Source organism: Pyrus communis, chromosome 14, assembly GCF_041283825.1.
Source record: "Pyrus communis isolate YQ-2024b chromosome 14, ASM4128382v1, whole genome shotgun sequence".
NCBI classification, from domain to species: Eukaryota; Viridiplantae; Streptophyta; class Magnoliopsida; order Rosales; family Rosaceae; genus Pyrus; species Pyrus communis.
In genome coordinates, this window is record NC_142578.1 from 10,177,589 (window position 1) to 10,194,389 (window position 16,801).

At 36.1% G+C, this 16,801-nt stretch overlaps 2 protein-coding genes across 3 annotated transcripts; one reads left to right on the forward strand and one right to left on the reverse strand.

Annotated features, from left to right (window-relative positions):
• Positions 1 to 485: 485 nt before the first annotated feature.
• Positions 486 to 4,815, forward strand: LOC137712867 (uncharacterized). Of its 2 annotated transcripts, XM_068452045.2 has the most exons (3): positions 486 to 810; positions 1,939 to 2,017; positions 2,170 to 4,815. In XM_068452045.2, the coding sequence occupies exon 3, from the start codon at positions 2,435 to 2,437 to the stop codon at positions 4,439 to 4,441; it is 2,007 nt and encodes a 668-aa protein (XP_068308146.1). In that variant the 5' UTR covers positions 486 to 810; positions 1,939 to 2,017; positions 2,170 to 2,434; the 3' UTR covers positions 4,442 to 4,815. The 2 variants fall into 2 exon arrangements, with proteins under 2 accessions (XP_068308146.1, XP_068308147.1); XM_068452046.2 differs by lacking the exon at positions 1,939 to 2,017 and having other exon boundaries at positions 619 to 810.
• Positions 4,816 to 5,432: 617 nt separating this feature from the next.
• Positions 5,433 to 10,742, reverse strand: LOC137712866 (aluminum-activated malate transporter 9). Its single transcript, XM_068452043.2, has 6 exons — positions 10,179 to 10,742; positions 9,500 to 9,640; positions 9,105 to 9,380; positions 8,588 to 8,727; positions 8,337 to 8,483; positions 5,433 to 6,182 (listed from the first exon to the last, which is right to left on the reverse strand). Exons 1-6 carry the CDS (start codon positions 10,486 to 10,488, stop codon positions 5,562 to 5,564), a joined length of 1,635 nt encoding a protein of 544 aa, XP_068308144.2. The 5' UTR covers positions 10,489 to 10,742; the 3' UTR covers positions 5,433 to 5,561.
• Positions 10,743 to 16,801: the final 6,059 nt, after the last annotated feature.

Consider the following 16,801-nt stretch of genomic DNA (forward strand, 5'->3'; position numbering starts at 1 on the left):
GGATAGTTTTTGTGAACTGAAATTGGTATTTAAATATCAGATTTATCGACTAACAAATATATCTTAGTTGATTGGAGGGCTCGACTGGTCAGTTCAGCGTATTATAATTTTTATATACAGGATATTCTACCTGATACCAATTTCACTTTTACAACACATCAATATGTCATGTGATAAATACACCATGTAAGTAATCATCTTAGTAAGGAAATATATTAAACAAGTGTTATCAGACTATGTATTCAAAGAAATTTCCATTCATTTGACACAATAAAATTGTTAACGACAACTTAAACTCCACCTCACTCGTTATTATCTTCATACTACATCAGCATGCCACGTTATTCATGAAATACAGAATCTCTTATTTGGTTAGACATGTCAATGCACATTGTCAGCACATGATCCAAGATTAGGAAAATATATTTTTTCGTGTGGCAAATAGGGAAAGTAAGAAGAGGAAAAAAAGAGAAAAAGACCGAAGAGGCATCTTGTGTGAAAAAAATAGGAACCGTTGATTACCATGATGCTCTCTCTCTCTCTCTCTCTCTCTCTCTCTCTCTCTGTGTCTCTGTAACCCTGGTTATATTTTTAACAACCCACAGTCGTCTGCTTTTCCACGTGCCTCCCCCCCTTTTTTTATTAACACGCGCACCCCTACACCGCTTGCTTCGTCATTTCCGCATCTCCCTCTCTCTCTTCTCTATCTCGCCGACTCATGCACTCTCCACCCGGCGCCTCTCAAGAACCCTAAAACCTTGACATCTACCTCGCACCGCCGCACCCAGACGATTCCAATCCGAATCTGAGGTAATTACTGCGAAAATTTTCGTCGCTAATTCTCGGTCGGTGCTGTTATGGCGACGCCTGAGCTCTGTTTTTGAAGTGTTTTCTCGGTTTTTTGTTCCAATTTCTGGAAATTTTGGTTTGTTGTTGTAGTTTGGGTGAGAAATAAAAGGGGAGATTTTTGAAGAACTTTGCTTTCATTTTGCTATCAATTTTATTGTCTTTTAGTTAATCTATACATATATATACATATATATATATATATATATATTTAAAAGTGGGTTTTGAGATATATGATTAAGCAACTGTTTGGCTGAGTGAGCTGAAGGAGTTATGAACTGGATTTTCTTGTCAGCCAAACGAAGCTAAGCTTGGCTCTGTTGATTTAGTTGGTGCCCCCACCCACCTCTATTTTATTTTAATTTTTTCACTTTTGAATGAATTTTTATGTGCTTTTTGTGACTTGTTACTAGTATTACACAAATCTGCTGACAAATTTTCATTTTTTTCCCGTTTTGTTTCGATTTATTTGCCAATTTTGTACCTTTCAATTTTTTTTCTGCTGATTTCTCTCTTATGGTTTGTGAATTCCTATAAAAATTACGTTAAAATTGATATAATGATCTTTATATCTCTGTTTCTTATTTGTTATGATATTTTGTGAAAGAATGAATTTGTTTTCTTGTTTAGAATGAAACCGATTATGTTTTGTGTTAATTTGATGAACTGAGTTACTAATTGTTTCCTATATATTATGTGTTTGAATCTGTTCTGGAAGCATTCAAGTAGTTAGAAATTGAACCCTTTCAATTTGGGTTTGCCGAATTTGTTAAATCATATATGTGTATATCCCCCTTTCTTTTTTAGTTATTTGCCTGAAAAAGAAGGTTGGGGGTCTTGAAAGCCATTTGGGAAAGTCTCTTTGTTTGAATTAATGGCTATTTATTCGGCGTTTTTTGAGCTGTCATGTGAGAATCAATTGGTTTGATTTGTTTTTCTTTTAGGATCTTGTTTCCTCTTTAATCACCCTTCTTATTTTCTTGTCTGCCTACCAATTTTGCAAATGTACTATAGTTGTTCAGTCATAACTGTCTATGTTACTGCATACTCTCTTCTTATGATAACCGGTTTTTTTTTTCTTCGGCTTTGTAGACTTCTGAGGCGCTGGTTCTTTCTCCGCTTGTGATGATCTGCTTTCTTCTCAATTTTGAGTAGATCGAACGGATTCAAGGTTGTTATGATCACCTCTGTTGTTTCTTCCTAGATTTCTATAGCTTGAACGTTTTCTTATACTTGGAACTTTTAGGACCTTTTTCTAATGGGCGGTGTTGTCACCTGTGAGATTTGGCTACTTTAGTATAATAACTCTTTACTCTAATGCAGGATGATTTATTGTCACAATGATGCTGTAAAGAAATCAAGTTCCCTAAGATTCATGTACTGCTGCAGTTGACCAGCAAAAGTTTGGTTTAAATTCTGTGGTCGAAATGGATCGGCGTGATACATCAGGATTTGTTAGTGGGGGTGGGATGTACTCTCCCAGAGACATCTAACTCTAACTTTGTAGATAATTTTATTTAGCCCAGAAGTTGGCACTGTTCTGTTGCAATTCGATTAGGTCTGTGTAAATTATTTTAGTCGTTACTTAATGGACAATAGGTTGCAGAGTCTGGGTTTCGCTGCAAATTTTTCTTCAAATGCCTTCAAGATCGTGGGCAACTCCATGCAAGTTGGTGAAGCTGGAGGGGAGTATTCTGCAGATACTATCTTACGGCTTAATTCCCCTGGTTCTTCAATGGCTTACATGCCAAGCCCAAAAGGAATCAAACGGAAGTGGAGTTTGGTTGGTGGATCTTTGACCCAGCATGTTGGATCTTCACTGGCGCTTGGGCTTGGCCGTTCAACAAGTTCTTCAGACAGCAAGGGGAGCTCAGCTACTGCTTGCACTATAATGTCTTCAGCCAAAGAAATGGATGAGGAGTCCTCGATGGATTTTGAATTGGACTTTGCTCTTCATCTTGGAAATGAAAAGGTACCTAGCCTGAGGAAACCTGCTAAGAGTGCACTGGAACTGCAGCCTAAGGTTGACTTGGAGTTAAGTCTCTCCACTGGGTTGTCTGAATCTGAAATCACTAGTGTCAATCCTAGCCCTGGCTCGGTCCTTTCAGGCATGGAGTTGCCATTGGCGGCTGGTGGGGCCCAGACTGTAGATGGAGTAACTTCATTCCCTTTGAAGCGAAGGTTTTCCATGCAACCATTGCAGACTTCATTCAACCCAGGGGCTAGCATCCTTTTCAATGAGGTTTCACAAAAGATGGACTTTACTGCTACTGTTCCGGATCTCTCATCAAGCATGTTAACCACACCAAATAGCTCAGTCACCTGTATTTCTTCTGGGATAACACGGAAACAACAGTCACAGCATCGCAGCTCTAATTCAAAGACATGCCAGGTTGAAGGGTGTGGAAAGGGTGCCAGAGGTGCCTCGGGCCGTTGCATATCTCATGGTGGTGGTAGGAGGTGTCAGAGATCTGGCTGCCACAAGGGCGCTGAAGGCAGGACAGTGTACTGCAAGGCCCACGGTGGTGGCCGGAGATGTGAATTCCTTGGGTGCACAAAGAGTGCAGAAGGACGTACAGACTTTTGTATTGCTCATGGTGGTGGCCGGAGGTGCAGTCATGAAGGTTGCACTCGAGCTGCCAGAGGGAAATCAGGATTGTGCATCAGGCATGGTGGTGGCAAGAGATGTCAAAGAGAAAATTGCACAAAGAGCGCGGAGGGCCTTTCGGGCCTTTGCATCTCACATGGGGGAGGCCGTCGATGCCAAGGTATAGGATGCACAAAAGGGGCGCAAGGGAGTACATTGTTCTGCAAGGCTCATGGTGGGGGGAAGCGGTGCACTGCTCCTGGTTGCACCAAGGGAGCTGAAGGGAGCACACCCTATTGCAAAGGCCATGGTGGAGGGAAAAGGTGTGCATTCCAAGGTGGTGGGCATTGTACAAAGAGCGTGCATGGTGGTACCAACTTCTGTGTGGCACATGGGGGTGGCAAGCGATGTGCCATGCCTGAGTGCACAAAGAGTGCGAGGGGACGAACTGACTACTGTGTTCGACATGGTGGGGGAAAGAGGTGCAAGTCTGAAGGGTGTGGTAAGAGTGCGCAAGGCAGCACTGACTTCTGCAAGGCTCATGGTGGAGGGAAGAGATGCTCATGGGGCCATCCGGGGTCAGTTTATGGTGTCCAAGCTAGCGCCCCTTGTAACTCATTTGCAAGGGGGAAGACAGGCCTCTGTGCTCTCCATAGTGGTCTGGTTCAAGATAACAGGGTTCATGGAGGTATTACTTTGGGACCTATGGTTCAAGACCCTAAACGTGGGAAGTCGGAGAAGATGAAAGAAGTAGTGATTGCTGATGACATGAATGTTGATGTGATGAATATCGTGAGTGGCATAAGGACTTCAGCAACTGGAGCTTATTCTGACTTGAAACATGGTGGTGAATCTTCAGTCCCCACGATCGTGCCAGAAGGCAGGGTGCATGGGGGAAGTCTGATGGCTCTGTTGGCAGGCGACGGTTTAGATTCGAACGCAAACAGCATGGGAAGCAATCCATCTGGGCCAAAGAAATCCTACATGATGCATCAGAACTGGATGTAAGGCTATTTCCTATCTTGTTCTTTGATTCGGTCTCAGTGGTTGGCAAGTGTTTCTCAGGTAGTCAGCATGTCTGTGTCCTATGTTTCTTAGTTTGGTTTAGTCCTTTGATATACATTAGAAGTCAGTTCTCATTCATTGGTTCAAATGGAGAGAACCCGTAAGCGCTTAAAAGATGTTAGTGTAACAGTTGTTATGGGTATATCAAGGTAGGGCATATTGTTAGAAGTTGAGGAGTCAGGTCATTGGTGTTCTTTCCTGTAAATATGTCTGTCGTTCCAGCAGTTTGTTTGTGAATACAGGTAAGGTTATACCGCCTGTAGGGTCGGTCAGTGTGTCAGAAATTCTGGTGCAATAAAAGCCTTTTTCTGAGATCATTATAATCCGTTTCCGTGTTTGGTTTTCTTGTTTGTCTTGCTATTTAGTTGCTATTAAGTTTTTGATGTTTAAAGGTATTTGCGATTTGATAGATAATTGGGAAATTTGGCTGAAATGATAATTTTACAAATCTCAATTGTTGACATGAAAGTTTTTTATTAAATGATCGGTATGTCGCCAATATTTGATTGTTGCTGTTGGTATGTGATTTTAATGGATTTGTAAAATGATCGTTTCGGTCGATTTCCCTTGATGATTCTCGGTCCGTGACAAATTCGTGTGAACTCAGAACATGACATGATTTTATTTTTATTTTTTTTGAAGAAACGATATTATGTACACTACACTAAGAGGAGGTGGGGCTAAGCTTTACATCGAACTAGTAATAATGTAGTTTAAATTCGTCTTTGGTGAGAATAGAACCTTAGACCTCTCATTTACAAGTGACGAATTCACTTGACCGTAACATAAAGTGGCGACATGTTCAATGACATGATTAAACATATGATTAGGATGGATTCATCTACAACAATTAGTGATCCTTTGGAGAAGTATTAAGAAGAAATAAAACCGGTTAATGATGTATTATAAATAATCCTTTGGAAATAGGTCAAAATTTTGGAACTTATTTCTGGATTTTCCTTTTTATTGAAACTGCAACACAAGTTTACATGATTATTTTTGGTATTAAATCTGCATATGTGGAGCTTTTCCTTTGTATGCCATAATATTCCCCTCTGTCAAGTTAGAATTTGGCCAGTTTAGAAAGCTCATCAACTGCTTCAACCAAGTGATCAAGCCTGGCCACAAACTCTATCAGCAACGAAGTGAAGTTGGCCAGGGACAACGCTGCCGTGCTTTCCAACGCCTTCATCCTCGGCAAGAAGTCTCCAGCCGATCCCTCTTCTTCAAAAGCATCAACCTGTCGAGGTGGCCATGAGTAATGCTGCCTCCTCGACTGCTTCCTCATCAGCTCATGGTAATTGTTAGGCTCCGTCTGCTGCTGCTGTGTGCTTTGGTTTAGTTGCTGGCTCAAGTTCTTCTCGAGGCTATTGCTGCTGTCGAGATCAGCCAGTTGGCTGGTGACATCGGAGAAGGTGTTCGACAAGGTTAGAGAGAGCCTGGTGAGTGGCTTGGAGTAGGTGTTGGTGTCCGGGGGTTCAGACGGCGATGTGAGGAGGTAAGAGTGTATGTCGATGGCGCGTTGGAGTCGCTCTGTTGAGCTGTGGAGTTTCATCAGTAGGGATGTTCTGGTGCTTCTTTTCATGTCGCTGATGTCTTTGCCTAGACTTCTTACCAGTTCTGCGGCGTGGCTCGTCGCATCTCGGATCTCCGATTGGAATGTATTCCGGAGGTTGTAGGGTGCCTAAACACCAATCAATAAAAAAAAAAAAAATGCAAATTATTAGCAGATTATCATCACACAAATTGTTTTACTGAAAGGACAATGTTTGGGAGGTAAAAAATTTAAACCAAATTTGCAAATCAAATTATGTGTCACCTCCTAGAAATAAGCACGTTAAACAATACTTCAGTATTAAGTCAATCATCAACTACATCATTTGGTTTAAAATGTTGGCTTCCGTTGCATTACCGTTATCGAAATAATCTCTTTCATACTTTTTGTCATAACCATTATAATAAAAGGAAATTAATGAAAATAGTTTGAAAACTTTGAGTTTTAACGATAAAGATAAAATAAATGATAAAATGAATAGTATCATGATTGACTTTTTAGTGTAAAAATGTAGTTTTTCGTTAAAACGAACCATACTGAAAACTTTCCGTTAAAATTCCCTATAATAAATCCAATTTTTCCCATTGAAAACCAATTTTAACCAATTATATCTCAAAAAAAATTTCTTTGTATTTATCTTTTTCATCACAAGGCATAATGCGCGATAAGCGACATAAGAAAAATGATATATACCTAGTTGTAGACATCTTCTCGAGTGAAAGTGTTTTAAGGCCCCACAATCCCCACTAACATTTGATTGTTTTTTCTGAACAAATTCAATTGGGGTTGTGAATCAGGTCATAGGAATATCTTTACGTGCTTGAGAATGACGATTAAAAACAAACCAGTTGATCATCGTCATGCTTTTTAGCACGTCACGTAATAATAATAATTATTATTATTCTAGTGCCAATTCTTAATTCCTGGTCCCTAAATATTGGACACTAACAACACCAAGAGAATAAACACATCGTATAACTTGTATCCTTTGATTCCCAGCCAGCTCTTAATTCTTTCCAAATATTCCCCAGCTTCTAATTGTATAAGGGAAAAGAGTTTATGATTCTGGCCTATCTGATTCTATATTATTTTTAGGCCTCAAAAATATCAATTAAGTCATTTTTTCTTGTCGACAAATCACATTTTAAGTTTTGTGTGGAAAAGTTTCTTTTATTATTTTAATGAGTTGCATATGTCAAACTGTGATTTGCATGTAAGAAGGAACGACTCGTTACATTTGTTAAAAATCAAAGGGAAAATTAGGTTCACATCCTTCTTTTTGTTACTCTATTGATTAAAATCCTATTCATTTTCAATTTTTGATCAAGGTCCTTAGGTATTAATAACATCATTAATTATTTGAATAATAAAATATTTTTATTTTTAAATATATTCCTTTAGTGTTAAAAATGTTACAATTAGTATATTTATATTTATGGCTAAATTTTTTTATCATATATTTTTATTTTTAGTTTGTACCTATTTTTAATTTGCAAATATTTTTTAATTTGTACCCATATATTAGTTTCTTTTTGTGCCCATATTTTTTAAAGTTTTATTTGTGTTTGTACCCATGTGTATACCGTCACGTGACATTGTATTTTTAATCAATGATAGAAAAATTACATATGGTATATTTATGTTTTATGCCTAAACTTTGTATCATATATTTATATTTTTAGTTTGTACCCACTTTTTAATTTGCAACATTTTTTTTTTAAATTTGTGGTATTTTCTTTTTTAGTTTATTTTGTACCCATGTATTAATTTCTTTTAGCGCCTATATTTTTTAAAAATTCATTTGTACTCATAATTTTCTAATCTTTTATCTGTACACTAATGTACTCATTCTTCTTTATTAATGTACCACTTTGTTATATGTGAAATGTATCATTTTTTTTGTAAAATGTACCAATTTTTTTTAACACTATGGATACATTCTTTTGCCATTTATTATTTCTTATTTTTACATAGTTTTTATCCATTTATTCAATCAAAATGTTTGAATTTTTTTATTGTAACCGTTTCTAATAATATTATAATGAGGGATTTTAAATTTATAGGATTATAAATCTCATAAAATATCAAATAATTAATGTCAAAACTATAAAAATATAAATATTAATAGTAATATAATGAGGTGTACAAAGTCAAGGGACTTTGATCAAACTTTGAATACTATTAAGATTTTAATCAAAGAATGTTAAGGATTAGAGACCGCATCCAAAGTATCCCTAAACTCGAAAGTCTTCACGTATACACATGGAGAAGGAGAATATATACCTGAATTTCAGAGTGCAAAACTCCATGAAGTGCCATAACCTCATAAGCACAATATCTCAAAACTGCTGCCACCTTGACATATTCTGACCAGGGATAGAAGAAGTGCCTGAATCTGCCGTGCGGTGGCTCCCATTTTGCCGACACAGCCTTGCATTTCAAAAAATATATGTTCAAACTTTTTCTGGTTAACTTTTAACCTTTGATTAATATTATAAAAACCAATTAATTAAACAAGTTTAATTAATTATTACCAAAGCCTCCAATTTTGCTGATGAGTTCAATGTGTTCTTGCACTTCCTATAAGCAGGCTCATCTGGAAACTCATCCATAACAGTTTTCGAGAATTCAGGGTGCACTGACCCGTCATCTTCTAGATATTTCCTAACACATTCTGAGAACAATTATAAGAAACATATAAATGGTTATATTTCTGTCTACTTTATGATAAAATGCAATCATCTAATCCAAAATCAATTAACAAATAATGAATATTATAATTTGCTCTGATACTATGTTATAATGTGAATATTAAACTTAAAAAATCGATTTATGTGTCAAGTGGAGTCTACTTGTTATATCAAATATTATAATTGACATAATCAAGATGGGGTCCGAAAATGTAGTCCATGTCTAGCATGGGATTTACATGCATGGCATGTTTTTAGGTTTATGTACGTATGTTGCATGCACGTTATTATTAACATATACGATTTGCAATTTTCACCGTTGTTGGAAATTAAAAATACTAGTCGATTATTTTTGGCATACCTTCAAGTGAGTCGGCCACCGAGTTAAAGTTGTTGACTAGCTCCTTATGCAATTGCTCACCAGCCCAAATAGGGCAAACAAGCACATTCACTAAGACAGCTACAAACCCTCCGATGGCGATAGAGTAGAGTCGATCCATTGCTGTCCTCATCGGGTTTCCCATCGATAAGCGATACCCAGAAACAACGATCAAACAATAGGTGAAAAGTACGACCCTGAACCCATACTCATATGGCACGAGTGATGGCCACAACTTCATGAACGATGTAATGGTTCCTGCATAAATAATCAATTAATTCCAACAAAAATAATAAGTGTTTGATAATTTGATCAATTTCTATGTGTTTACATGGCTTTTATGATCGTCATTTGGGGATATTCGATGTGTGACATACCGATTATGAAGATGCTAAAGCCAATGATGATAGGTTCAGCTACGCGTCCAGAGCTTAGTGCTACTTGAGCAACACTAATGGCCAAGATTCCGGCAAGCAAACTCCCAAGAGCTCGGTTAAATCCTCTGTTAAAAGTTGCACCTAGAACAACAATGATACATGCTACATGGGCTTCTATATATAAACTAAATAAGCTGTTTGGTTACATATCAAAGTATACATGATTGAAAAGAAAACATTTGCTTGGTGTCAGGTTCCAATATCAGTGATCACCGTCCATGATTTAATTTCCTTGGTGTCAGGTTACTACTTGACACATGGTGTATATGTATGGCATACAATTGATGGGTGTTTTGCCTCACTATGTTTGATATATATTTGGTCAATGTTACTCAATTTGATCAAATATCGACATTGTACTAGGTATTATAAATTGGTATCCAAAATCAACTATCACCGTACATGATTTAATATGCTAATTGATCTTAAATTACTTGCAAATATGCACACGTAATATGCATGCGTAGTTGGATATGCTCTTTTTACCATCCACATATATATTGTAACCTTAGCTAGCAAGATGCTAAGTAGTTAGCATGTACAGGATAAATTGGCATAAATATATGTGCTTATGCATGCATGCTTTGATTTTTATGTATGCATGCACGTACGAACGTACCGACTGTATATTCGAACATGATGGCAACAGTGAGGATAGACCAGATGATATTGGTGCCAAAAACTTCATAAGGTGCTCGGAAGAGTATAAGCAAAGACACAAGAAGCACAGCCAGCCCCACTTTCAGTGAGAATTTCACCCTGTTGCTATCTTCTCTGGCAAATTCCCAAACGTTCCACACCCAAGCCTTAAGGGAGAAGCCTCCTCCTTCTCCTTCTCTTTCTCCCTTGCTGGATTCATGCTGTTTGACTTTCGTCACAGAACAAGGGATGTTAATCTCAATACTATGACTACCCTTTTTTCCATTCATTCTCCAATGAAGCAGTATAGCCTCCCCCAACTCTTCTATCAGGTGCTATTTCTCTAAGAGCCCCGTATTGTCGAATTAATCGCTTATAATAAAAGCACTTTTCGAAGAAGCCGGGAAGAACAAGGGAGGAGATAGATCAAATTAAACTGCGAGAACAGTGTTGAGTAGTAGGATTTGAGGTGTGTTCATCAGAAGAGAAGAGAGTAGGTTTTAAAGAGGAGGGGTGGTAGCTATGTTTGATGGGCAAGTAGGTTAAAAAGTACGTCTAGTCAGGATGTCATATATACAAGAGAATACAATACGACAATAATAGAAAAGAGAGAAAATGAAGCTAAACCCTGAGGATAAAAAGATGCTTAATTACAATAATGCAGCCTGCCCTGCATGCATAGAGAATTAGAATCTCAAATGCAGTTTTCAATCGCCAAACACGTTTTCTCTTCCAAATATCGACCTCGTGAAGGTGGTATTTGCAGAAGTATACTGGTACACAATCTATCTATATATATATATATATATATTTTTTTTTTTTTTCTTCTGAAAATTTAACTTTTCCCCTCCAAACTCATTTTTTCTAGCCTATAACCTATATTATTTTTATCCCAATAAAACCCAGTGATTAGGATCCAGTTAAGCAACTTACCAATTAAGTTTAAATACCGCAAAATCATTATTGTAGTGTGTATGTTAATATAGAAACTAATATGGAAGGTTTTGTGATATGGATGTAATTGATCACGTGCATTCAAGTTTGACAAGGTCTTTCGCCAAAGGTACATTTAAACTACATTATTACTCGCCTTATGAAACTTAGCTCATTCCCCCATCTCCTCAGAGTAGATAAGAAAAGATTAATGGATGGACTATTTTGATAAAATTAGGGTTAATCAAACTGAAATTTAAAATAAAAAAATCCCAAATTAATTTCTACATCTATTAGAACCATATTTCATGGCTACAGACCTTGTCAAACTTGAATGCACGTGATCAATTACAACCATAGTACAAAACCTTCCATATTAGTTTCTATATTAATACACACACTGCAAACATGGCTTAGCGGAATTTAAAAAGAGATAAAAACTAACACAAACTTAATTTAATAAGTTGCTTAGTTGGATCTTAATCACTGATATTGGAGGGGAGAAGTTATATATTCAGTTGTTTTTATGGTGAAACCTCAACTTTTGTTATGTTTTCAGAGCATATTAGCACGAGTCTTAAGCTCAGCGGCTACACGTGCTCCAAGTTACCCAATTTGTGTTGTCCACATAATAAACTTGAAAATACGTCTCACATGAGGGACGTTTGAAAATGAGAAGAAACGTCTCACAATGGAAAAGTTTACCAAACCTTGCATGTCCTTATAAGGTTACTCCCTATATATATTGCTAATTATAGTGAACTGTCAACTTACCATGTCATTTAGCTGGTAAGATATAATTGAGAAATAGATATAAACTAAAACTTAACGATAAAATATATATATATATATATATATATATATATATATATATATGAGACGGCCAATAAACACTAACATGTATAATCCCCTTGATAATTTGGTCAGTGTTACTTCACAAACTATTGCTGTAATTTACTCGAATGAAAATTTGTCTTTTTCTCTTGAGATCAGCAGTGAGGTGTATTAAGGAAAAAAAATTAGGATTTGAATAGGTCCTCACTTTTGTTAAAGGAAAGTTCCTTGATATTTACCTAGAAAAGGGAAAGAGTGAACTGAAACAAGAGGAATATTGTATAGAACAAAGAACTCAGAAGCTACACCTAGTTTCACAAGGAAGCCTCTTTGCGATCTTTCTTTGCTGCAGGAATATTTCCTAGGATTTGGATACGTGATCAATGGCTGCTCATTGTTCTGGTATATGCACAAGTTGTCAAAATTATTATATCAAAGAATTTTCTATCCCTAACAATCTTCAGACTTCAGCATGCTTTCTCTGGTGGTTGCTTTTCTATCCCCTTGCCTCACCTCAATGATTTAAGCATAAACATGTTCTTTCTTTCCTCTTAATTAACTCATAATCCTTAGTATCGATTTAGCCATCCCTCTTTTACTTTATCATATTTCATCCTTTTATGCCTGATTTGTTCCTTAACTTTGACATATATAGAAATATATGCCATGGTTCTTTAATTACTATAACCATACACTTCATTTTTCAGTTAAATCTTTAGGAACATATTCGAGGAATAAAATGATGTACATGCATAATTTACGTGTACATTACCATGAGAAGTGATTAAGATCAACTGACTCGATGGCCAAGCGAGTGAGTGGTGTATATAATGAGCTCCCAAAATTTAACCTAGCTAAGTCCTGTAATTTTTTTTTTTTGAACAAACGATATTATTTACACCAAATGGGAAGGGATAGGCTTAGTCTCATAATGAGCTAACAATAATATTGTTCAAATTCGCCCTTGGGTACTACCAAAGTTAAATTAAACCTAAGCCCTATAATTTGGAGATCAAAATTTAATCTTTTTAGCATTCAAGCGGAGGTAGCAATTGAGTAGCAAAGTTAAATTAATTTGTTATGTCATGTAGGAAAATGCATCTCCAACCGATGTAGCAACCCAATTAGCAAATGAAAAGGTAGTAATTGATCTTGTATATTTACATATGGTAAGATAACCTTAATAGTAAAGATTTGAAAATAAAATTTATTATCGTAGATAAGATAAACTTAATGTATTAATATATTGAAGTGAAAAATAAAAAACTTTTTTTGATACAATGCTATATTAATCTATACTATGGAGTGGGTAATAAATTGGTTGTGAATTTGTTATTTCAAAGATTCGAATCTAAGATCTCTTACTTACAAGTGAATATGAATATTACTAAAGCGTAATATTACGTGACAAAGTGACAAACTTTTAAATACCATAAAAGGGCCACATGTGTTAGCAAGGATTATAGAGATCACAGGTGGTTCAAACCCCCATGGTTTGTCACGTAACACTTTCATGTTTTCTATCAAGTTAAAGAAATCTACAGATTCGACATGGATATTTGACAACGAAAATTACTACAGTTTGCTGTATATTCAGAAGCTGAAAAGTTTGAAGCTGTACAGAAACTCAAAAGGTTCACTTCTTTTGTTTAGTTTTTCTCAACTTTGGTGTCTATTTGATTTACTTAACTAAATCTTCTACATGGTTCAAACCTATAAGTCATGGCACTTTGAATTTTCTCAATGATATTACATATTACATCATACAATTTATCAAATGTCTAGCACATATTACATCGGATCATTAATAGTTCAGATCGATAGTCTGATAATATAGCATGTAATATTTAGAAACAAAAGGAGAACATTTTCTTTTGCGTCATATTACACGTGAACTATCAATTTGTGTTGGAAATAAACTCTCACATGGTGGAATTGGATGCCCAGGTGATTGAAGTTAGGATCCATGACTATTCTATACTCCCATGTGGAAGGGGCCAGGGGCTTGCTGGAGATGCAAATTAATGGACCACCTCCCACCACCACCCCAAGTAGATCGAAGTAGATATGTATTATTTATATGAATAAGGCCATTATGGTGGAAAGTTTCATGAAAATATAGCTCTAAGTTACCATATACGTTTGAATTTAATTCAAAGTCCTTGACAACATTTATATTGTAGAACATGATGCATGAGACTGGGTAAATCATGAGCTAAGCATTTTGATTATTTGGCCATCTGAGATGATTTGGGATTTCACATGGATGAGCTCATGATTGGGATTTTGATATATGGGCCAAAAACTTAAAAATATTTAAGTGCTAGTGTTTGAAATATCTTGAATATGCTTGATAGTTCCATGGAAATATAAAAAAATTCAGTGAATGATATGGAAAAAGAAGGGGGGGGGGGGGGGTGGGGTGAAGCCCATATCTACAATATTTCCGGAAATCAATTAATTTTCTCGATATTTTGATATTTTCAGGAAATATCCATGAGCCTATGCATTCTTTATTTTGTAATTTTTTTCTTATGGTATTAGTTTACTTCAATAAAACTTATGCTGCTTTCATGACAAAAATTTCAATTAAGTTATGTATAATTTATTCTTTCTAGTGAAATGCTTATTTTATTACTTGTCATTATAAAGAAGTTTTTCTTCTCACATATCACATATTTATTGTTTACATAGTATCTAATCATTAATTTTTTTATTCATACGTGTGTTGTGACTTCATATAACATTCCCTAAAAAATAATTTTAAATTTCCATGTTTTTGAGCAAATTTTCATCATTTCCATTGAAGGCAATCGATATCGATATCGATATACAATATATCCATTGATATTTCCACAAATTTGCTTATCGGTATTTTCACTGATACCGATATTTTAAACACTAGGTGCCAGTACCCCTTTGTTTTATACACAAATTAGATTTAACATGTATTAAAAAAAATCTTTTATAATTTTATGATATATTTCAATAGATGCATCGAACTGTGATTGACAGTTAATGAGAAATGACATCTTACATACAGTCAATGTATGTGCCTAGAGAAATAGTTTGCATGGGTACATATTCCTCCTTTCCTGACGTGATAGGTGGTGAGGAGATAGGAAGAGAAGGTAACCAATGGAGAGGAGGATTCTCTCTCATTCTAATCTTTCTCTCCTTCTAATCTCTCTCTCATTTTCTTCTTTTCTACTTGAACATTTACGATTAAACCACGTCAACATCTTATGTTGATTTTTTTTTTATAGAGTCAATAAGACAAAAAGCAAGTGTAAGAGGAGGAGAGGAAAGGGGATGAGAATAGAAGATGAGAGAATTCTACTCCAACCAATAGGTATGTGCAAGGTTCTCTCACATAATAGGGTTATTATAGATTCAATTATGGTAGATTGTCCTAGTGGATAGACATTCTTGTTTAATCAATGCGCCTCGGGTTCTAATTCTCTTCTATCCTCTTAGTGCAGTTTACCTTTTGTTTGAACGAGGAGATATATTTTGATGGACAAAATTAGAATTTATAAATTGATTTGCACCAATTTCTAGTTTGGATTCATAAAGATAAATGATAAAAACATACCATTTTTAGCTTTTTACATACCCCTGTTTAATTATGGCAGTTGATTCAATTTAATTTATTCAATCCAATAATGAATCCTTTCGACTCTTTAATTTGATATTTAATCTAAAAAATTTATCGTTTGACAAAAAAAAAAAAAAGTGTGAAAATTACTTTAAAATTTCCATGTGGATCTCCAAGAGAGTGCACTATTCCATATTCCAATATTATTTGCACCGGACGAGATTCATGTTAGAGCGACAATGATATGAATTGAAGAAAACAAGGTTTCTTGTTGATTTTGAAGACATTACAAAAGTACTGGCTCGCCATTTTCAATATGCTTCCATCACCGAAGAATGTTACATCATCAATGCATGTCTTGCCTTGAGTCACATGATAAGTGTTGGTCAACACGAGATAGGATTCTCGCCGGATCCCCTTTGGGAGGATCTTGAGGATTCTCTAATCAAATATATTTATCGTATATCGTGCGGTCAGTTTTTGTTAAGTACTGTTTATATATAATTTTAAATAAAAAAAATTTACAATGATTTATGACCACACAATGTACGGATATGATTTGAAGATCTCCGAAATCCTCACAAAGAGAATCCGGTGAGGATCCTCACTCGATAAACATGACTCGATCTCGACATCTACAAGATATCAGCATTGGAGCATTTCAGGAAAAAAAAAAACTTGAAATTTTAAACCTCAATTCTCAAATTTAAAATTCATTAAAATAATTGTTATTTCCAAATTTTTGTAAGTGAGTTTAGAAACAAAAAATAAAAATAAAAACTCAACTGAGTGTCATCTTTGTAACGGACATGGATCCTCTCCTGAGCTAGCCTTAACGGAGCCTAGGGATCAATTGATCCCATCCCTTCAATTTGATTCTGCAGCTAAGAACGGTTCCCCACACCTGTCCCTCTCCACCCCCTCTTAACATCTTCCACACCTCTCTCTCACTCCACCTCGTCCTCATTCTCTCTTAACGCATCCGTGGCCGACCGTCACCAAAACCCTACACAAACCCAGCAGCAGCAGAGAACTCCAAGACCCAGCAACCTTAAAACCCCCACAAATGCCTCCACACGCAACCCATATAGGATTGAAGATGATGATGAGAGGGGTGAAGAAGATTACGTTGAGGACGGTGGCGGTGACAGTAAGGCCGGTAAGGAGAAGGATAATGGACTGGAGACGAGGAGGGTGAGGAAGCCGACAAGCTGGGTAGAGTTGGGTGCACTGCCATG